The 22,458-nt window shown below is 43.0% G+C and overlaps 1 protein-coding gene across 1 annotated transcript; it reads right to left on the reverse strand.

Moving 5' to 3' along the window:
- Positions 1-16,733: 16,733 nt before the first annotated feature.
- Positions 16,734-22,153, reverse strand: LOC132074332 (myosin regulatory light chain 2, smooth muscle minor isoform). Its single transcript, XM_059474086.1, has 4 exons — positions 21,926-22,153; positions 21,463-21,661; positions 21,131-21,292; positions 16,734-17,546 (listed from the first exon to the last, which is right to left on the reverse strand). Exons 2-4 carry the CDS (start codon positions 21,644-21,646, stop codon positions 17,374-17,376), a joined length of 519 nt encoding a protein of 172 aa, XP_059330069.1. The 5' UTR covers positions 21,647-21,661; positions 21,926-22,153; the 3' UTR covers positions 16,734-17,373.
- Between the last annotated feature and the right edge of the window lie 305 nt (positions 22,154-22,458).

Consider the following 22,458-nt stretch of genomic DNA (forward strand, 5'->3'; position numbering starts at 1 on the left):
ACCAATAGGATTTTGATGGAAAATAAATCTTTTGAATAAAGGTTGTAGAAGAAGTATTTGCCTAGGTTCAGAATACTAGTTTAGTAGACTGGCAATGTAATATATTAAAGTTTTGCTCAGGAATGGTGGATATATTAAAGATTACCTTGGTACTCCAAGTTTTTAAACTAGATGTCTGTGGAAAGGTAAAGCAAATTCTGTGTTCAGTACTTTGGTCTTTGCTGTACAATGCATCCAGCAACATTAATATTTACCTTGTACATTATTTTCTCTGCTTTGGAGATGCAAATAGCTATAAGATCATGTTAATTTTATCAGGAGATCCAGTCTGCCAAATCATGCATCTGGATTGTTGCCATGGTCGTGACTTGTAATGAAAGAGGAGCTTTTAGCTATGCCATGAAATAGGACTCCAGTGAGATTGGTCAGATGTATAATAGATGAGGCCCTGAACTGGCAGGACTTAGTGAGTCAGAGTGATTTGGTAAGTAACATGTTTTTCATGCTGCATGTATAAAAGAGTGACTAAGAAACCCAACCCCCAGGGTGAGAATGAAAATAAAAAGGGAAAACTGCTCATATCCTGACCAAATGGGAACAGTCCAAGTCCCCATTTGGATCCTCATTTTGCCAGTTCTTTTTCTAAAATGCAGAGACCTTCACAAGAATAAATGGTATTCTAGAGTTCTGTCCAGCTTGTTATCCACAACATCCATAGATTAAAGAACAGCGGGAACTCTGACAGAAACAAAATACTTCCAGTCTTGAGATATAAATAATTTTTAAACAAAAGGCAGAGAAATATTTCTTCTTTAGACTCAGAACACAAATGGGACATCTCCAGTACATGAAATTGGAATTTAAAATGGAAATCTGCAAATAATTTGCGGCACATATAACACTGAGTGCTTGCTGCAGTGCTAGTGCTGTGCAATAATTCCTTGGAAAAATACCTTTTCTGTCTCTGTTCACATTTATCAGTCACCCTTAAAGAGCTCCTGCGTTAAAGTGATTGTTGTAATGAGGAATGGAAAAGATACTGGGCTGACATCTGAATAAACAGGAGGAGAGGATCCATGAGGATCGAGATTATTTTTACCCATCATTGTTTTCATGTGCAAGTCAAAAGTTTTCATAGTAAAGAGAGAGCAACTTTGGAAGTTCATTGAACTTGTAATGAAATGTCATCTTAATATTTAGCTAAAGAGAAAAGCCTTATTTGTAGTTTGTGAGGGGAATAGCTTAAACAGCAAACTATTTTGCTGCTACTGTTCCACTCAGCCAAACTTTCAAAGTGTAATTAAAACCATATCCATCATATAGCATATTTTTTCCCTCTTCTTGCCAAAAATATTTCAATGTATATTAAATGTTTTTCTTCCTAATCAGAATGAGTGATCCAAGCTCCAGAGGGAACGCAGCCAGAAACTCCTGAGTTTTAATTTTAGCTTCTTTGTGGTTTCTTAGCTTGTTTCCCTTCTCTGAAGGGCAGCAATAGCAGCCTACATAACTAATTTTCTCTCAGGATGATTCCTATTCTTATTCGGAATGCAGAAGGGAACAGGGAGTCAGCAGAGCCCATGGTCCAATATTGTCAGCCATTCAGGAAGGAGGAGGGATTCTGTTGAAGCCCCACTGTGCCAGGTCCTCTGGGCACAGATGCTGACAGGCAGCTCCTGATCCAGGTCTGGGTGCCACCTCAGAACTACTGCAGTGGACTTGGTTGTTTATTTTGTGAATTGCTGCTTTAGGACCTCAGTGGTGGCATTGGACTCTCTTCCTCTGAAAGCCCAAGCAGGATAACAAACAGTGCTAGCCAGCACCCAAGGGCCTGGTCTTAGTCCTGTCATGATGTTGCCACACAGCCTTCCTCAATAAAACTTATACACAGGAAACTCTCTGATGTACAAAATATTTATCCCGCCTCTTTCAGGTCACAATTTTACCTTTCAGTGTTCTGTGTGACACATTTGTCCAAACAGTTAACATCTGAACTGAAGTCTGTATAGTCACTTCCAGGGTAAGAATGAATCGGGCCTGAGTAATGATGACATACTGCTTCAAAAAGTTCAAGAGGCAAAGTGAGAAGAAATTAAAAACAGGGGAGTGCCATCCCTGCCAGGGGAGTCTGTCACTTTCTCTCACCAGTTGCAGGAGTTTGTGGCTACTTCCCAACCCAGCTGTCCTGGCCACAGCCCATGTGTGCTTACCTGGTCCCTCCCCTGGACCTGTGCCCTGTGCAGCACTGCCAAACTATGAGCTCCATGAGCTGCTCCTCCCTTCCTCTTCTTATCTGCTGGCACCCTTCAGTCGATAATGCCTTCTTTCCCCACACACCTTTGCCTTTAGCTCTCCTTGCCTTCATCCTGTCTCCCAGAGGCAGCACACAAGTATAGTACTCATTAGAGGGAAAAGAGGGGACTCGATCTGTACACCTGTTTTCTAGGTAGAAAAAGCAGCAGGGCACTGAAGACAACAAAATTTTAACTTGAAGGTGTTATTTTCATTTTCTTTTTTGTGCGTATTTGTTGTATACACATCTGAATGGGTTGTGCCAGCGATATGGATAGCAGAACTTTGGCTTCCAGGAAGTTTCCTATTTTTTCTTTAAAATGGCTGTCAGAGTTCTGGTGTTACATTGTTAAAACCACAGAGGAGTGTAATAAATGTAAACTCTTGATTTCCACATAAAATGCTGAGTAAACTTTTCAATTAAGCAAATCAGAAGAAATTACCTGTGATTTAATCTGAATTTTCCTTTGTGGGTTTTTTTGCCTCAGTTTGATTACACTCCAATACAGTCAGTTCTGTTCTTGCCCTTGCTGGGAATGGTTCTCTGGTTGTCTCCCAAAACCACTCATGGGCTCAGCTCCCTGATGTTCCTGTGTTCTGGATGTTTTTCCATCATCTCACTCTCAGAAGGTGGCCGGTCAATGCCTTTCTGAATATACTGTTCCTATTTCAGCCAGGTTTTACCATCTGCTCAGTCCCTTGCTAGCCATATAGCCATTACGGACCTGAACAGTTATATTTGGCTGATTGGTAGCTCCTTTCAAGACCACAGACTTTCTCCAAGGCTCCAGGTATTGCAGCATTAAGTAATTTGTGATCCTCAAGCAGAAAATATGAAGATAATAGCTTTCCTCATTTGTCACATATACTAATGCCACATTACTCTGCTGCTCTCAGCAGCCCACTAATTTCTGTCATCCACAGCTATCAGAAGACACTAATAATTCCAGCTCTCTTTCCAATACCAGTAACTTCTGTCTTCTACTCAGCTCCTCTTCCCCATTTGGCCTTTTCTCTGATCCACATGCAAAGAATTTTGAGAATTGTATTAAATTCTCTCTTTCCTTCAACCCCTCCTCCTCAACTTCTACTATTTTGCCTCCTTCTGACTCATCCCAGAAGACCCTTATGCCTTCCTGTCACTTCAGAACCCCTCCTATAAAATTTGGTTTGGTCTCTCCATCATCACTGTTATTGCCCATTGCACAGAATTCCTCAGCTTGCTCTGTAGTGGGAACCCCTCTGCACTTTCCTCTGATCAATTGCTCCTTTCATGTTGACAGTCCAACTGCTTCCTGTTGACTCTCAAAAGCTGCCTTTTCAGCAAGCAAATCATGAAAGCACCTTTGTTTCATCTTTCTAGGGTTTTCACAAAATGCAATTGAAACTAATTTTAACTTTTGGTTAGTATTTCACAGTGGGTAATTAATAGCCTATTACTAATGCTTACTTTTGGATAGTTTTTGTGTGTTCTTGAACTTGGTACTACCTTGTGTACTGATTATTGCTTATGTGCTAGTTATGAGGACATCTTCCTTGCTAGTCCACAGTGATTCCCTTTCAGTACCATAACCCTTTTTCCATGGCAGCCCAGAGATGTCATATCAGACTGTGATGTTTGATCCTAATTCTTTCTCCTCTGCAATCATGAAAAAAGGCTCAGGGGTGACTTCATTGCTCTCTACAACTGCCTGAAAGGAAGTTGTAGCCAGGTGGGGGTCAGCCTTTTCTCCAAGCTAATAACCTAGGGCAAGAGGGCATATGTGGTGGTGTTCGCAGGGGTCCCAGGATGAGGGAAGAAACGGGAATCTTGACTCCATGTTTCAGAAGGCTGATTTATTATTTTATTATATATATTATATTAAAATAAAAATTATATATTAAAACTATACTTAAAGAATAGAAGAAAGGATTTCATCAGAAGGCTAGCAAGGAAAGGAAAGGAATGATAATAAAATCTTGTCACTGATCAGAGTCTGAGACATCTGGACTGTGATTGGCCATTAATTAAAAACAACGAACATGGACCAATCAAAGATGCACCTGTTGCATTCCACAGCAGCAGATAATTATTGTTTACATTTTGTTTCTGAGGCCTCTCAGCTTCTCAGGAGAAAAAAATCCTAGCAAAAGGATTTTTCATTAAATATGTCCGTGACAGGCGGACATATTTCTCTCAAGTTGAACCAGGGAAGGCTTAGATTGGATATTAAGGAAAAATTCTTTACTGAAAGGGTAGTTAGGCATTAGAATAGGCTGCTCAAGGAAGTGGTGGAATCACCATCCCTGGAAGTGTTCAAAAACGTGTGAGCACAGTACTTGGGGACATGGTTTATTTCTGACAGTGCCTGGGTTAGCAATTGGATTTGAGGATCTTTGAGGTCTCTTCCAACAGTAACAGTTCAATGATTCTACAACAGCTTGCACCAAAAAGAATTTCAGCTGGGTATATTCTCACTGCTTGGGCTGGATCAGGAGCTGTGAACAGATTGTCTTGTGCAGGTCTGTGGGTTCACAGAGCTTAGATAGAAACTTGGCCTAGAAAGCCACAGGCTGACATTGCTGAAATTGGCTTAGAAAGCTGAGCAGAGGCAGACTTGTGCAGAAATGTGCCAGGGGAAGGGGAATGTGCTGACTTGCACAGCCCCAAAGCTAAATGCAGGATGTATTGGGATGCAGCAGATATGGAATGGGCTGCCTGGTTCAGACAGCTGAGCGTGGATCTATCTGGAGTGCAAAATAGACTCAATTTACTGATTCTAGACAATTCAAAAGAAGGAGAATTGCAGACAAGCAGGCTTGTTGCATAGCTTATACACTGGAGAGTGAACCACTGGATTAATGTCTCGCCACCAATGGAACCACAAATGCAAGCCAGAGCCAATTCACTTTCATGACTTGCCATACCCATGCTATTTCTGCCAGGACCTGGGGTGGGACAGATGAATTCTCCCATAGTACACTGTGAAAACATTGACAGAGGACCTACACAGCCTATTGCAACATTACAAACTCTAAGTATCACAGCTGGAAATTACTGCTGTGCCAGAGACACTCTGGCTGGGGAGTTGAGGGCAGGGAAAAGCCATGCATGGAAATGCTGCATTACTTAAAGGTATGGAGTCCTGTGTGTTGGTATGCTTGGGCTGTGACACAACAGCTCTCCTGAGAGGGACAAGACTGTTAAAAAAGTGACAATAATTGTTTCTGAGGGTGAGGTCAGGTAGGAAGCTGACACAATGTGTAGCACAGATTTGGTATTCTCCTAGGTACTGCCCTCTCTCCCCCAGTTTTTTACAGTCATTTAGGTTTGACAAATGCTAATCCTCTAAACTGGGATTAAAGCATTGCTTCAAGTGTTTTGGCACTGAAGACCATTCTAGGAGTCTGAGGAGCTCATCCACAACTTTCCATGTGTCATAGGCCTAGGCTGTGCCTGCTGTATAGGACTTTGGCCATCTTCCTGTTGAATGTTTAAGGACTGTTTGAAGAGGGAGCAGGTCAAGACAGAGAACTTGTAAGAGCTGTATTTGCTGGAGTTTTACCAGGAATTGCAGGTCCAGATTTGCCTTGTGACCCTGCCCCAGTGGGGGAATTTTTGATGCAAATTTGCTTCCCCAGTTATAAAATCCTAGACTGGTCTAGGTTGGAAGAAACCTTAAAGATCATCTAGTTCCAGCCTCCCTGCCATGAGCAAGGACACCATTCTCTAGATTGCTCAGAGCCTCATCCAACCTGAACACTTCCAGGGATGGGCCTTCTCTGGGCAACATGTCCCAGTGTGTCACCATCCTCACATTAAAGGATTTCTACCTAATATCTAAACCTACTCTCCCTTCAGTTTCAATCTGCTCCCCCTTGTCCTATCACTACATGCCCTTGTAAAAAGACCCTGTTGCAGACCCCCTCTGGATCCTGGAAGGTGCTGTAAGATCTCCCCAGAGCCTTCTCTTCTCCAGGCAGAATAGCACCAGGTCTATCAGCCTGTTCTCACAGGAGGTGTTCCAACCTTCTGATCACCTTCACTGTCTTCCTCTGGACCTGGTCCAACAGGTTTGTCACTATAGGACACGAAATAAAACAACACGCACGCTGGAACATCCAAGGTAAAAAGAAGGGAAGTTTATTTTCTGATTTCAACATTTCACTTTTAAAAGTAACAGTGGATTGGAGGATGAAAGTGCCACCTCTCCAATGACACTGGACAAACTGACAGTCCATCAAATTTCTCTTCTTCTAGAAAAGAATGTAAAACAATAATTATTTACATAAAAGTGCGTGAGAAAGTTCATTACAAGAATGTAAACATCAGAAGGCTTAGAAAACAGGGCCACACAGGTCCAAATGTTTCCTGTGCTGACGACCCAGAGCTGGATGCAGTACTCCAGGTGTAGTCACACAAGAGCAGAATGGAGGGAGAGAATCACCTCCCTCGACCTGATGGCCATGCTGCTTTTGGTGGAGCTCACACAAAGTTGGCTTTCTGGGCTGCAAGGGCATGTCAGCCTACTCCTCCAAGTCTTTCTGCTTAGGACTGCTCTCATTCCACTTGGTTCCCTGTCTGTATTTGTGCCTGGAATTGACCCAAGAGCAGGATCTTGCATTTGGCCTTGTTGAACTTCATGAGGTTCATGTGGACCCACCTTTCAAGCCTGTCAAGGTCCCTTTGGATGGCATCCCATCAAAACATCTATTTGCACACCAGACCTCCACAAATGAGAGTGATGTATTCCCTGAAGCAGGATGTATTTAAAATGCAATAATCCTGAGTAACTCAGACCCTCTGTTAGGAGCTGCCATAATGACTAATGAAGCATGATGAAGTTTCCATCTGAAGTTCACCACCACCATAGGCCTCTCAAAGAGATTTGGTTGTTGTAATTTCGATGTGTGATGGTCTCAGTCTTGGTCAAAGTGATGGCTGCAGAGGATCCATCAGGTGATGGGGGCAGTCCTGGGGAAATCCATAGAACAGAGCCTCTGTTGGGTTTATTTTCCTGTTCAGAAAATGCCCAGGCACTTCTCTCGGGTGGGTAGCTTCACACTGGATGATGTATAAAGGACACTTTGGGAGTCCTTCACACTTTCCAAGACAACACAGTTGCCCATCACACCAAGCAATTGAGTCAATTATGGCCCATTATGGGCCATCACCAGAGATGAACACCCTCAGGCCACACGTGAATGTCCCCGGGGGATGGGGAGCCCCACAACCCAGTGGTTTGTGCAAGGGAGGACAGCTTACCATGACAAGAGGCACCATCATCTCCACAGGATCCCTTTCCTATCACACATCATTCACCCTGTGTCTTATCAGATCAGAGGTTAGCCATTACACACACAAAAGCTCACCTCCTCCATTTCAACAGAGCACTCGGGCATCTCCACAAATGGGAAATGTTTTGAGTAATTATCGCCAGAGAGTTCAGTCTCAGCCTTACAACGAAGGAGCCCAAGTTCCCCAGAAACTTTTGAGTTTCAGAGCCAGTCCCATATGCTGTCTCTTTCTGTCTTTTCCTTGTTCTCAATGAATTTCACCCTCTTAAAAGTCCAGCTTCACAAGGAACAGTAGAAAAAGCTCTCATTGTAAGAGCTCCTGCTATAAGAACCTTGAGCCTTCTCAGGCTCAAAAAGGAAATTGCAGTCAAGTCTCAACTTGCCATATGCAACCTCTAGCTCCTGAGCTGAAATGCAAAAGGTGTGAATTTCATCAGTTGTGATTTTGTGTGAGATGCCACTGTGCTTGTGCTTAACTCCATGCTGTCCACCCTTGCTGAACACATTCAGCACATTGCTGGATGCAGGCTCTGAAGGAGCAGGACACAAGTTAGGCCCAAAGACATTATCACATTGTAGAACTAATGCGGTTTGAGGTTGGAAACAACAATCAAGCTGTTCAGCTAAGCCGAGTGAATTAGATGTGTTGTGAGTTCTCTAGAAAAAAAAATTAAAAGACCACTCCGGACAATCAGACATGTAAGCAGTTAGGACAAGGAAAGTACAGTTCACTCTGTTGAGAGTTGGAAGGCTAAGTTCACTAAAAAACTTCAAAGTTTTAAGTTTCTTTGCAAAACCTATGTATCCATGCTTAAAAGGCATTATTGGTAGATGATGAAGTCATTTGTTACTGTAATTATCTCATGTTCTGAAAAACAGAAGTACCTTTCAAACAGTTTGGGATGGAAACAGATCTTCACTTGTTAAAAAGTGAGTTGCAGACACAGAGCCAAATTTCCCTGTCAAACTTGTACACATACGGGCTTTACTTGTATGGATGTAGGCTAAGGTTTGGCCAACACAGCTTGTCCCAGTCCCAGTGTTTCAAATGGCAGTGGGATGCTCCACTCTGGCTAGCTGTTAGTGCAGGGACTGAGGGTTTCTTGGCAGTAAGGTAAATAAAATAGTGGACTAGTAGTTGAGCTAGTTCCTGGGCTTATAAAATCAGTCTTGCTGAGGCTTCAGCACTACTTTCACCTTTGTGATTCATGTTGAGGCCACCTGCAGGTACAATTAGCTGGGTTAAGTGTGAAGTTCTCTGGGAACCTCTCTAAGGGCTTTTAGTAGCTCACTAATTTGTGCTGCTCTAGGAATTGGTTCAGGCCTCATTTCCTCTTTCCCTCCATGGAGGAGCTCAGCATGCTGACAGATTTAACCCAGTCACCTCCAGCTGCGCACATGTGCCAGTTCTGTCCATTCATGGTGCCACAGCAAAACTCCAATGCAGAGTGTGCTTCTTTTGCAAGATGTAATAAAAGCTGCATGAGATGAGATGAGATGAGATGAGATGAGATGAGATGAGATTATGAGATGAGATGATGATGATTTAAGCCACATTTTCAGTTACCAGAGTAGAAGATGAGTTCTGTGAGAAGGCATCAATGCTGCAGATTCCCCAGGGTGCAGAGCTGTACCCTGGAAGGGAATGTATTCACCCATGCCCAGAAGGGTTGGCAGAAACTTCAGCACTTCTGCAGGGGAACAGAAGCCTTCTGGTACTTTATGAGATGCTTTCTTTAGAGCACACCACTGTGGAAGCCTTACTACTGCTGAAGCAGACAGCTCATGAGGCTGAAGCCAGGTCTCTCACCCACCTGCTTGGAGGGCTGTGGCTCAGCTCCACTCAGAGCACGCACACCATATGGTGCCCAGATGATGTATAATAGCATTTATTTAGTGGCCTGGCGTTCTGATGTTTCACTGGCTGGCAAAAGGGACAACTTCCCTCTAAACAGCAGCTATTGGCAGGTGCCAGTGCTTGTGTTTGCCCTTCTGTGGTACCGTGCCCATGGAATGCAGGCCAGAGTTGTGTTGAGGGGCTGGGAAAGCGTCACAGAATGATGATTAGCAATTTCATGACAACATAAGTCAAAATGCAAGATTAAAGTACAACATCTAGTTAGCAAACAGGGTACAATTGTCTCCTTTTGTCATTAGGCTGTAGGATAAGAGAGGATAAGGCAGCCTTGAAATATTTTGGTTGCCACTTGTTATCTAGAACCTTTCTAGCAGAAAGCTGCTAAATCAGCCTAGCCAAGCTAGAGGTGAAACTGATATTCCAATGAGTTAGAGAAGACCCAGTGCTCTCTAAACATAGCTTTTGTCACATATATTAGACAAGTGCTTATTACTTTTATCATGGAAATGCCATAAGACATTTAATTTTCCCACTTGCATATCAGTCCCTATTGTGCATGACACTGTATAAACACAGAGAACTGCTCACCTCTCTGGAGCCCTGGGAGCATTGGCACAGCAGAGGCTCTTCAAACAGTTTTTTTCAGTGTATTAAGAGGAAATACGCTCAGCCTTATATAAAAATATCTACTAAAGTCAACTCAGGAGACTGTCAGTAAAGATGTAGCTTGTTTCAGGAGTCCAAACTAATTCTGCCAATGGATGACAGAACAGACTGGCATTGCCCAAAGTTTCTCTCTTAACTCTGCTCTTACTTAGTACTTGGCTAGAGTAGTAACTTATTGCATAAGGTTATATAAAACAAGACTGTACTGTGCAAAGTGTCCCAAATTATTTAATCAATATGTTTCATGGTGTCTGGATGATTACACACAAAATGCCAGGGGCAACAAAGCAATAAAAGCAACATGACACTGGAAGTATTGTTCAGATAGCTGTGTAATAATCTTAGGCAATTTAATTTTCTGTGTTGAAAGTTAATTACTTACTTTAGGAAACACCATTTTAATGTTTTCAGTCAACTAAATGGCAAAGTTTCTAAGGAACCCATATTACAAATACCTTCATGCCACATTGCTTGTATTTCCAGGGATAAAACTTCTCTCCTCCTACCCCCCAACCAACTTCTGTTCTAAACAGATTTCATACAGTGCTTTTCTCCATAGCTTTTGGGAACAAAAGCTGGGAATGACCTTTTGTGGACCATGTAAGAACATGACCAGATGTCACAGGTGTCTGACATCAGCAGCATACAGCAGAGAAATGCAGGGAAAGTCTCGAAATGAAAATTTCAACTGCATCAGAGACAAAATGGGGTGAACTGTATAGGCAAGTCATTAATGTAACAGTGATTAGAGACTAAAACTTAAGCAATTGTACCTTAAAAATAAAAAATAAAACAACCACCACCCCCCCCCATCCCCCCCCAACCAGCCCCAAAGCAAAGAACAGCAGAGTTAAGACATGAACCAGAGATATGTATTGTTATGTAAAGGTAAATATTGGAAACTTGAACAATTTTGCTGAAATGGCCTTTCAAGGTGAGCCTCACTGAATTCAGTATACTTTGCCTGTAGAAGCATTGTCTGTTAATAGGCTTAAGGGAGGCATGGAGGAACTGGAAGGAGAAGAAATAACTAAAATAAACACACCCTAACTTCTTCATAATAACAGCATCTCCCAAATGCTTTCCTTGCTTTTATAGTCACTTAACAAACCACCGGTAGGTAACAAAAACATTCCTGCAAAGGGTGTGTGTCAACACAAAATCTGTCCTAGGTAGGAATAATTCAGTCGATCACAGAGGTGTAAATAACACTTTGAGTTGGGAAAGTAGTGTGAAAACAAGCAGCCAGCACCCTTTTGCTTGATACTTGCTCTTACACAGCAATTCTTGAGATCAAGAGTGGAAGAGGCATAATTAGCAGCCCTGAAAACCTGGCATAGAGCAAGATCTTCCAGGCATCACTAGTAAGAGCATCAGCCAAAAGTCTCCTCGTCCCACTCTCCTCTTCCCAGAGGCTCACCTACTGCCCTCAGAGGACAGTTTTGTCACGTGTTGTGCATCCAGAGATGTGCACAAGAGTCTCATCTGTATTTTCACCCCAGAGCCTGAAATGTCTGAGGTGCTGCCATCCCATTTAGATACTTGCCAGCATTTTAAAAGCTGCCACAGAAATACTCTTTAATCCTGGAGGTGAAGTTTTGCTCATCAAAATTTGCAAACCCTGCCTTACAACTTATTAGCTGCTTTGAATCTTATCTCAAAGTGAGGCCCAAGGTGTGGTACCAAAGCAGGGAAGGGAATGCCTTTCTTGCTTGAAGGTCTTAACCTGTCAGCATGTGTAAGGCTTGCAACAGGGAGGGTAGATGCAGGCCCCTGACATGTGGAAGGCATTTAAGTGCTTGCACAAAGGATGGGAGGGGAGGGGAGGAGAGGAGTCAAACATCAAATGGAAAACAGAAGTCTGGAAAAGCTGTCAGCTGCCAAAGCATGGGGCTACATAAATTGTTGGCTGGGCACTGGTGTCCAGCCTCTGGAGAAGTCTGACTACTGGAAGCTCAACTAGAGAATCATATCTCTCTGATCAGCTGCATCAGGAAATGCTTGAGTGCTTTGCCCCCTATCTTCTTTTCTGGTATTTTAATCTTCATTCGTTTAGATGGCTACTCAGATACCCAAAATACGTGTCCAGAGCTTGGGACAGAAAATTTCAGGGACAGCAGGCTGCATTCTTTGCAACAGGAACAGAGTAGAACCAAATATTTTCAACAGTGTCATCACTCTCTTCTGATTACTGTCCCATCCACATTGCAATTTGCTTCCAAATTCAGCTGCAGCTGTTATCAGGTAGGTTTTCTGCTTATCACACTGTTGTAACTAGCACTTCATGGCAACAATTCATCCTCCTCTTTGGGGCTCAGATAGCCCCGTGTCATCTTCAGCAAATGAATCAGAGTTCTGCATTTTTGCCGTGTTTTCCTTACTCATAATTTTGTACAAGTTTGATGACTCCTACCTCCTCTTAGGTCTGCATATAGTAGAGCACCCCCAAATACATTTATAACAATGCTGCTGTTCTGTGCCCCACCTGGGCAAAGTGCCCATGGAATAGATGGATATGCTAAAAAAAACATCAATAACAACAGTTTGCATACCTGGACTTTCTATAGCAGAAAAACTAGTTATTATTGGTCAAGTTATAAGGTTGTGCTCAATTAGGTTACAAAAAATTCAAAGTCTGAAAGAAATGCTGTCTTCTGACAATTGAAAATTGCATTGCTACCTTTTTATTTTTTTTAATTAGCAGATAAGAAGGGTGGACAAAGTGGGAAGATTAAGATTCATGACCAAGTTCCCCTCTTTGCTAACAGGATAGCAGTAATAGTCTTATAACTTGTGTTTTGCACAACATATATCTCAGGTTCTAATAAAGATACAATACCTTATCCCCTGAATTAGTGAAAGAAATAAACAGGCAAGTACTAACTGCAAGTAATTTTGTTCCATTTAATTATCTTCCAAAAATGAATCACAAAGTTCATAAGCTTATCTTACTAACATGAGTCTTGTCAACTCTCCTTTTAACTAACTCCAGCCCTGTAGCTTTGAAGCTTGCTAGGGTTGTGGGGCATGGAGCTGAGCAAATTTCCCAGGAAATCTTGTGCATGTGTGTGGGAGGGGGCAGCGTGCCATGACTGTGGTCTCACTGTAGCTTTTTGCAACCATTTCCAATGTCACAGTGACCTGCAGTTATTTGAAAAGGAAGTTTCCAGCTGCAAGTATCTTTAATTTGCAAGTCTTACCTACTCAGTGAAAGCAGCGTGCTGGGACTGGTATGCATCCCTATTAAAGTCATATGAACACTTTTTAATGTTTTTAATTATGCTGTTTACATGACACCCCTAATCTCACGATGATCACATAGGAACTCTGGTCAGGTTTGCCTTTCACAGCTCAAGAGCGCTACTGAAACAATTTTTATATTTAAGCACTGGGATGTGCCCAGTGGAACCAGAGATGAGTCAGCAGTGAGCTGGGGTTATTTGAATAGCAGAATGAGCCCTGCTCGCCGCTAGGAAACCGTCCACAAAGGTCAGACCGAGTGCTTCGGATTTAGACACCACCACCCTGGTGACAGGAATTCTCTCCAGACCTCGGCGGTTTTTAGAACAAGCACCGTTCTATTTGACATTTGGACGGTGCTGTGTTGAATTCCGCTGCTTGGTATCTAAATGAAGAATTCTGACACCACTGCTGCTCCCCACAGTGCGCCGTGCCTGCCGCACTGACAGATGCTGCTGTCTGCCCAGACACGGGAGCGAGGTGCTAAAATTAGGAACTGTTAAAACAAGGGTATTGAGTAAGGATCTGCCGAGTCTCACCAGAATGAAATACTGAAGAGGAGCTAAGGAGTCACCGCTGCCCTTTCTACAGGAGCTGGGGCTGTAATTCACATGTAGGGACAGCACAGCTGACGAATTGACTGCCCCAATATGGAGAGAGCAGAGTTGCTCAAGGATAATCAGGGGCTGAGCCACAGCAGCTTACAAAGCACGGCATTCAAACAGAGCACAGACAGTGAGAACCTTTACCAGTTATTACCTACACTGGCAGGAGTTGGTGGGGGGTGTTAAGCCAGATACAGAATGTGTGAGACAGTTCCCTGGCGAGGCTCTGCTTCTCACAAACAGTCCTGGAGAGGAAACGGTTTATAAGCTAAAACTCATTTAGGGTTCAGCTCAGTTGCCTCTGCAACCACAGGAAACAAGCATCCCAGCCCCACTTGTGAGTCATGGCTTTTGGGAACTTCACCTTGAAGAGCAGGAAAGAGTCCTCTCGAGGTAGAATGGATCTCTTTTATTCCTTCTCCTGAGATCACTGCCTAAGCTCCTTCATTTGCCAAAAAAAAAAAAAAAAAAAAAAAAGAAAAAAAGAAAAAAGAAGGCACAATAAGAAACACAGCTGCTTGTGATGGTTCCACCCTCCCTTATTCAATTGTTCAGTGGTTTAACATTCAGCCTGAATGTTGCAGACCTACTTTTGATTCTCTCTTCTAGCTGAGAGGATTCAAGGCCACATTGTTCCCGCCCTCCACTCAAGTGACCTATCTACAAAACAGCTGAATTAATAACAAAAATAAAAGGAGAAAGACATCCCACGACAAATGCCTTCATGTTCTGCTGACCCACTTCAGTGAGAACACTTGAAAATTCTGTGGCTCTTACTGAGAATGATTTTGCCAGGACTAAGGACTGCAATTAGTCTGTAAAACCAGTGTTACTTGTTCCAGACACACACAGACTTTAAGGCACCCTCTGCATCCGAGCAGGGGTTTAAAATTTCTTTGCAAGACAAATCCCAGGCCTCTGAGTTACACACCAAAAATCCATTTTTATCATTCTCTCTGACATGTTTTTATGAGAACATTAAACGCCATTAAAGTCAAGAGAGTAGAACCAGGATTCTGCCGAAGGCAAGGCTTAGAACAGTAGTATTAATGAACTACAATTCGTCATCACAAGGCCAAATGGCATATAGGTGTTGCTATACAGCAACACAGCCCTGGCCCGTAAGCAAGCACTGGGGTTTAACAATTGGCATTTATTGCTGTGGGTAAATACCAGCTGCCTCACTCTGAGCCCCAGCAGTTTAGTTTATATCACAGGTTTAAGTCTTTTGTATGTAAACAAAGTTATGCAAACATACACTTTTGAATTTGGGGTAGTTTTTTTCAAAGCTAATCTGAACCAAAGAGGAAGAGCCCTCACTGAGATACTGAGAAGTGAAATGCAAGAGCAGTGTCTCTGGTTTGAGTTACAAGGAAGGCCATGAGTCCTTTTGAAACCCAATCTTTGCCAAACATACACCACGTGTGTTTGTAGCCTTGTACCAACGGCTTGCAGAGGCCTCGTTTTACTCTCTTCTGTAATGAACTAATTTGATTAAAGGACCAAAAATTCAACTTGTGCAAGAGCTGCAATGTGAAAAATCCTGGCACCATTAACCTTTGCTGTGGCAGGAACAGGACTTCTGTGGGAATGGAGCATATCTTCCCCCTATGCACGATGCACCAAACGAGCTTTTCGGGACTAAAAATCTCCCCCAAAACAACAAACAAACCCAAAACCCCAAACGCATGCAGCAAACATTTGGGCTGGGAGGCGCTCGCCCGTCCCAGCGGCGCCCGTGCCGAGAGCTGTGCTGCCACCTGCTGGTGGCTCCTGGCATGGCCCCAGCCCGTGCCCGCAGGACCTGGCCTCCTGCAGAAGCACCAAAATCCTTACCGATTTCACCGATAGTTTACAAAAGTTCCTGTTCCAGTTTTTTCCTCTGCCCCCTCCGAAGGGAAGTGTTTCTCTGGGAAAACATTTGTGAAGTGTCTGGGTTTCTGCTGATTCTGTTAAGCTCCTTTTTTCCCTCTCTGCTTTTCCATGTGGTCGCACAGGCCCACAGTCAGAGGGATCAGGCCATCCCTGCATGCACACCTCCCACACCTCCCTGGGGCTGAGGTAGAGCAGGAGCTTCAGAGCTTTCTTCACCGTCTTCTGGTGGCATTTCTTGAAAGTTCACTTTGCAACAGCAGCACACCAAGAAACAGCAAAATGCTCTCAGCCAAATGACTTTTCTTAATTTTGTAACTAAATTCTGAAGGGATCAACAATGTAATTCCTGGAAGTGTCAGAAGCAGCTCTGATCATCCTTTCTCTCAAGACACAAAACCCTCAGGACCACAAGCATTCCAATGATGGCAAAATTGCTTCAGAACACTGTAGCAAATCTGCCATGCCTTCCATACCACAAAAACTATAGAGGATACAACTATGAGATATGGAACAAATGGAATGCCTCAAGTCTCACACGTCCAAAACACCACTCACAGCAGGAAGTCTTAAAATATAGTGTATATTGTTTCATTTAAAAACCAAGAATAATATTTTCAGACAGAAAATGAAAAGGACAGAGACAGCACACTTCCTTCTTCATCCAGCCCTGTTCCTACTTTGAAAAAAACAGAAAGATAAAAGAAAGAAATAAATATTTGCAATGAAATGTCATTAATTCAGTATCAGCAGCCCACGGATCTGGTAAGAAGTATCACTCAAGCAACTCTACCCATATATGATATCTTGTTTTAAAAAAGACACTAGGATTTACATTATAAGTTTTTTAAAAGTGGTATTAATGTAGTACTCAGTGTCGAGAAATGGAGGGACTGAGGTGGTAAAATACATGCTCAACTACATAAGATTTAAAATGTTTAATGTGCAAGTCTCTGACAGAAATGATTAATTTACAATACGCTACAATTTGAAGGATAGGAATTTCTTCTTCATGTGTACGCTCACAGTAGCAGGTGAAATACTCAGTTGCTGAAGTACAAACATCAGTATGCTTAAGTGAATTATGCATCATTTTTAAGGCAAAAATAGGTAACAACATGACTGCATACAGCTGCAAAAATATTTACAGTATCATTACAGAAACATTATACTTCTAGCATGAAAATTTTAATTTTGCACTTAGTAGACAGTGATTTATTTGAAAAAATTATCATTAAAAAGGTAAAATTAATCTAGCTAGGATGAGTAGCACTGACATTTTTATCCGGGCCTCCACATTCTCTGATTTTTGTTCTTCAACATCTATCACTGTAAGCTGTTCTCTCTCTCCCTGCCACTTTCCAGTCTTATTACAAAGGTGCAGGTGTGCCTGAGCAGCCTTAAGATCCACAGAGGAAGAAGCTGCAGTGCTAAAAATGTATGCAATGGTCCCAGAAAACCAGAAAAAAAAGGAAAAAACAGATCCTGAGAAATAAAATTAAGTGACGAGAAAAAAAAAAATTAAAAATTAAAGGTGCTATCTGCATGTATCCAGGGAATTGCTCAGTCGTCCTTGTCCTTGGCTCCATGTTTGAGGATGCGCGTGAACTCGATGTAGTTGAAGTTGCCCTTTTTGTCAATGGGGGCCTCTCTGTACAGCTCATCCACCTCCTCATCCGTGAACCTGTCTCCCATGGTGGTCAGCAGCTCCCGCAGGTAGTCCTCCTGGATGAACCCTGGAGTGAGACACGCAGAGAGAAACACAAAAGGGAGGCTGGGCCTCTCAGCTGGGTCTCCAAAAGCAGCAGCACAGATGTGCACACGGGCAGGCAATTAACCAGTGCAGCACTCGCATATTACATCTGCATTTGCACAGAGCCCCAGCAAATTTCCTTAACTGAATTCTAAAGAAATTCCTTGAGTGCAAAGGGAAAGGAAGTTTAACACATTTCATACAGATTTTTGAAGACAGGGCCTGACCTGCTGTGGTACAATAACACTTATTTCCATCTACTGATCTTCAACAGCTCAAAGTGGAAAAACAAGTTCCTGTGACTGCTAGTTTTCATTATACAAGCAATTCTCTTAAATGAACTATATTTTTCTTGCCTTAATTAGATATATTTGAACATCCTCTATAAACTGGTTTCCCTTGGGGACTAAATAACCACTCTGGCTCTTCAGTGCTGCACAACGCTGTTGCTGGAGGCAGTTTATGTGGATACAGTGAACTCCTGGCAAGTGTCCAGGGAAGTAGTTTCTAACAGAAGAGACTTTCAGACAGGACTGAGCAAGTTAGCTCAGGAGGCAGGAAGAATGTTTATGGTGGAGAGCTAAAGGTAGAGAACCCAGTAAAAAAAAAAGAGTAGGATGTATTATTTATTATATGCTAAAAGAGCAGAAGATTTTTGAGGAAGTTAACAAAGATATAAAAAGGAGCAGTTTCTAGGTATCTTCTGCTAATTCTATTTCAAGAGATGGGCGGAACCACCAGTTGCCAAGTAATTCCAGGAAAATTTAAAGATGAAAAAAGAACTATGCATAACAAAGGGTAGACAGTAGAATGCAGAAACTGCTAAATGCTGCTATACAAGCAGCCATACCTTTAGCAGCACAACAGTCGCTTCATTTGAGAAAGAAATTGGTTATTGAACTTTAGTTGGAGAAATGTCAGTAACAGAACAGACGAGGTAGAAGTAGGCTCTGTGCAACAGCTGGAAATCATATGTAGACACCCACATCAACTAATGTAGATTCAATTAGAATGTGATAAGAAAAGTGCTGCTTTGGAAAGAGAGTTGCATAAGTTAAGCAAACAGAGTTCATTAAAGAGACAAAACCAAACAGGGAATCAGGGGACCAAAAAGCAGTCAATGAGCATGACAAATTAGCATGGGGGTGGTATATGCTGGGGGAAGGGGAAAAAAATGTGTTTCAACATGTGCTAATGAAAACAGCACCATACCCCAGTCCAGACCAGCCCTTGGGTACTGACTGCAAATAAAGAAGGCTAGCAGCAATCTCCTACTTCAGAAATAGGGAGACTGTTCAGTTAGCCAGGCCCATCCTAAACGGGTCAAACCTTGGAGTTCTGTCTTTGAAGATGGGCATAAAGAGGAGGGAAAAGGCAGCCAAACAGATGAGACTCTTTCTCTGTCCTACAGAGACCAAGCAGTGATGAGAGATGACATAAGGATTAGTATTCAAAGAATGCAAGGCCTTTGGTGCCGCACGTTTAGCCTCAAGGACTTAATTGCTCCTGTCTGAATAGGTAGTTGTTTAAACACTGAACTGGGCTGCCAGACCAGGAATAAGCCACAAGTTTTATCAGCAACAAATTGTAAAGCAAACAGGGCTCCTGTCCCTCCCACACAGCTTCAGCATAGATGGGGAGTAACAAATAAATGAAACAAAACTTAATATTCAGCCTGTTGCAAGCAGCGCACAGCAGATGACAATGCAGGATCAAAGACCAGATAAAAAATACTCCAAATGCAGACAGATACAACTTTTATATCAATTCCACAGCAATACACACGATAGTAAAACTGAAGTGACATATCCAACTGGGCTGGGAATATAGGAAATGTAAGTAAAACATAACAAGTATGACTACCTTATCCTCATCTATAGGATCTGATTTGTATTACTCCCTTTCAAAAGACCTACACTGATGTAGAGCTAGAAAATCAGGCCCATAACAAACACACAAGTGGAGACCATGAAATGAGAAAAAGAGTAAAAGAATAAAAGAGTTAGATATAGCTGGAAATACTCTTGTACATTTTTGAAAGGAACAAACTGATCAGAAGCCAAATAAGAGGATAAAATTAATAAAGGATTAACATGACATGGGTTCTACAAACACATCACATGCTGTTTACTGTAGAACAAACGAGTATCCTCAAATCATTGTAGGACTAGACTAAAACATTTACCACAGAGAGGTGAGAGATATTAAAATCGATCTTATCAGTATATGGGTGCCCAAACTAGTAACTTATTGGTTACATAGACACAGAAGTTTATGTTCCAAAGAACTGGTAGCACAACCATTTTCTTTATATTGTAATTCACAGGCTCATGTTTTGGTGCACACAAAAAAACCCCTAGCACAGTGAGTGAGACTACCTGTGGAGAGAAAATAATTAACCTACTAACAAACTTCCTTCTCTAGGAAATGGCAAAGAGATTTCCTTTGAGAGGGAGGAAGTCGATTAGCATTTGAAAAGGCCTTACCAACTGAAAGCCTGTTTACCTACACCTCAGCAGGAAGGTGATGCACTTTGAAAAAGCAAAAGGTGCTAAAAATACACAGACTGAAAATAGCTGTTCAAACGGAAGGATATCCTTCAAAAGGTGCAGAGCACAGATCAGCTGGTTAGATTACAATATTGCGGTGGGCAGTTGTGAGGAAAGGTGTAGGTGCAGTGTCATTTCTAGTACAGAGCTTACATAACTTCAGTGTGAGCTAGTAAGACAAGTTCACAACGTATCAAACCACTGATAATCCCACTGAATTGCCTTATGGGTTCATCCCCAGTTACTACACACTTCTCAGGAATGTCAGCCTAGGTGAATAAATACATAAAAGCATAAACTCTAACCTCAAGATTACAGGCACAACCTTGGAAGTCCAATGTAGTAAAACTGAGTTCTGTGTTTTACTCTTTCCCTTTATCTTGCTTTCCAAGTCAGTCCAAGCTGTCATTTCTGCCTTCTACACCCCACCCAGTTTTTATCTTCAGACCACTAAGACTGCAGACCTTCCTGCAATCTGAAAGCAATCTGAGCTGCATGGTGAGGGCATGACATTTGTCCTCAGAGCCATAAAGAATGCTCAGTCAGAGAGGGTTTGTAAGACTTTATGAAGTCGGGACAGTGTGTCTTGAAACATTAAACACCGGAAGAATTTAGACACATTTCAGACCTACTGCAGAGGGGGACAAACTCAGTTGTATGACAGATTTCCTATTACTACCTTTTAACACCATAAAAAATCACACATTAGTGATTTGAGTTCCTCATCTTAGAGCAAATACATCTTGTTTTACACTTTGAGGAACATACAGACTGCCCAATTAAAGCACTCTTGTTCAAAGCCTTACAGAAGAACAGTCCTCCTAGTCCTCAGTACTGACACAGAAAAGCCAGACAGATTTTACTCTCATTCATTCATTTAACAGAATATGCCATCTAGGATTACCATATCATATTTAATTTATAAGGGTGCAAAATCAGCATACTGTTCAGAAACCTAAATAAAACACATAAAAACCCAGCCATACCCCTGCCAAGCACCCGAGCTGCACCCACATACCTGTTGCTTCTTCATCAAAGCAAGCAAAAGCATTCCTGATTACATCCTCCGGGTCGGTGCCATTTAACTTTTCACCAAACATGGTGAGGAACATGGTGAAGTTGATGGGGCCCGGAGCCTCATTCATCATGGCATCCAGGTATTCATCCGTTGGATTCTTTCCTACAAATAAAGGGATTCATACTCGGTTTAGCTTTCAAACTGAACAAGTAATCTCAATACAAACCGAGTGTTAACACAAACTGAGACACCTCTCATATCCCAAACTCAGTATTTTGATCTTTGCAGCACAAATTTGCCTGGCAAGCATGAACAGAGGAAAGGGCCATTACCAAGGGAGGCGAGCATGTCGTGCAGGTCCTCTTTGTCAATGAAGCCATCCCTGTTCTGGTCGATCATGTTGAAGGCCTCCTTGAATTCCTGGATCTGCGACTGATCGAACATGGCAAACACGTTGGAAGTGGCGCGCTGAGGGCGCTTCTTGGTGGTCTTCGTCTTTGCCTTTTTGCTAGACATGTCGACTTTTGGACACTAGGGAGAGAGAGAAATACAGTAAATGCAGTAAGATCAGAGTTAGGATTTTAAAAAGGAAAAAGCTTTACGGTTTAATGTTACAGCGCGCCTCTAACGCACTCTTATTTCCTCTCATCAGAACGTATTTCCCTAGTATTTTCAAGAAGGGAAACAGAGAAGCAAAAAATATGGATAAAGGAAAGACAGACTAATAAACCAGGAAAAGAATCATTTTTAGAAGACGTAAAGAAACTTGAATTTTAGTCTTGAAAAGACCCTCACCTCAGCGGCGGCTGCGGGGACCGGGTACGGAGCAGACACGGAAGGGAGGAAGCGGCGCCGGCGGACGCTCCAGCGCTTCCTGGAGAAACCATCGCCCTGCCGGGCCGCGGGTGGGGACGAGCTCCGGGAGAGGCGGCGGGAGGGCTGCGATACAGCAGCCAGGGGTTTTCCTTACGGATCGCAGCCCATCCCGGCTTCCCTGGGCGGCGGCCGGCTCGGCACGGCCCCGCGGCCGCTTCCCTGCGCCCCCCGCCTCGGCCGCGTTGGAGCATTCCGGGGGAAGCGGCGCCGCCGGCGCTGGGCCCCGGGCGCCGCCTGCAGGGGAGGATGGAGGCAGCCTGTGGGGACGGAGGCAGCCTGTGGGGACGGAGCTCCGGAGGGCTTCTGCGGGCAGCGGGAGCTTCCCGGGGGGATTTTCCTTTGTGTACACAAAAGCTCCGCACGCTGAGGGTGGAGCGTCGCTCCGTGCTGCTGGGGCCGCGGCGTGCCCAGGTTCACAGTGCCACAGCCGGGAGGTGAGCGAAGCCTCCTCA

The sequence above is a fragment of the Ammospiza nelsoni genome, chromosome 1 (assembly GCF_027579445.1).
Source record: "Ammospiza nelsoni isolate bAmmNel1 chromosome 1, bAmmNel1.pri, whole genome shotgun sequence".
Taxonomy (NCBI): domain Eukaryota; kingdom Metazoa; phylum Chordata; class Aves; order Passeriformes; family Passerellidae; genus Ammospiza; species Ammospiza nelsoni.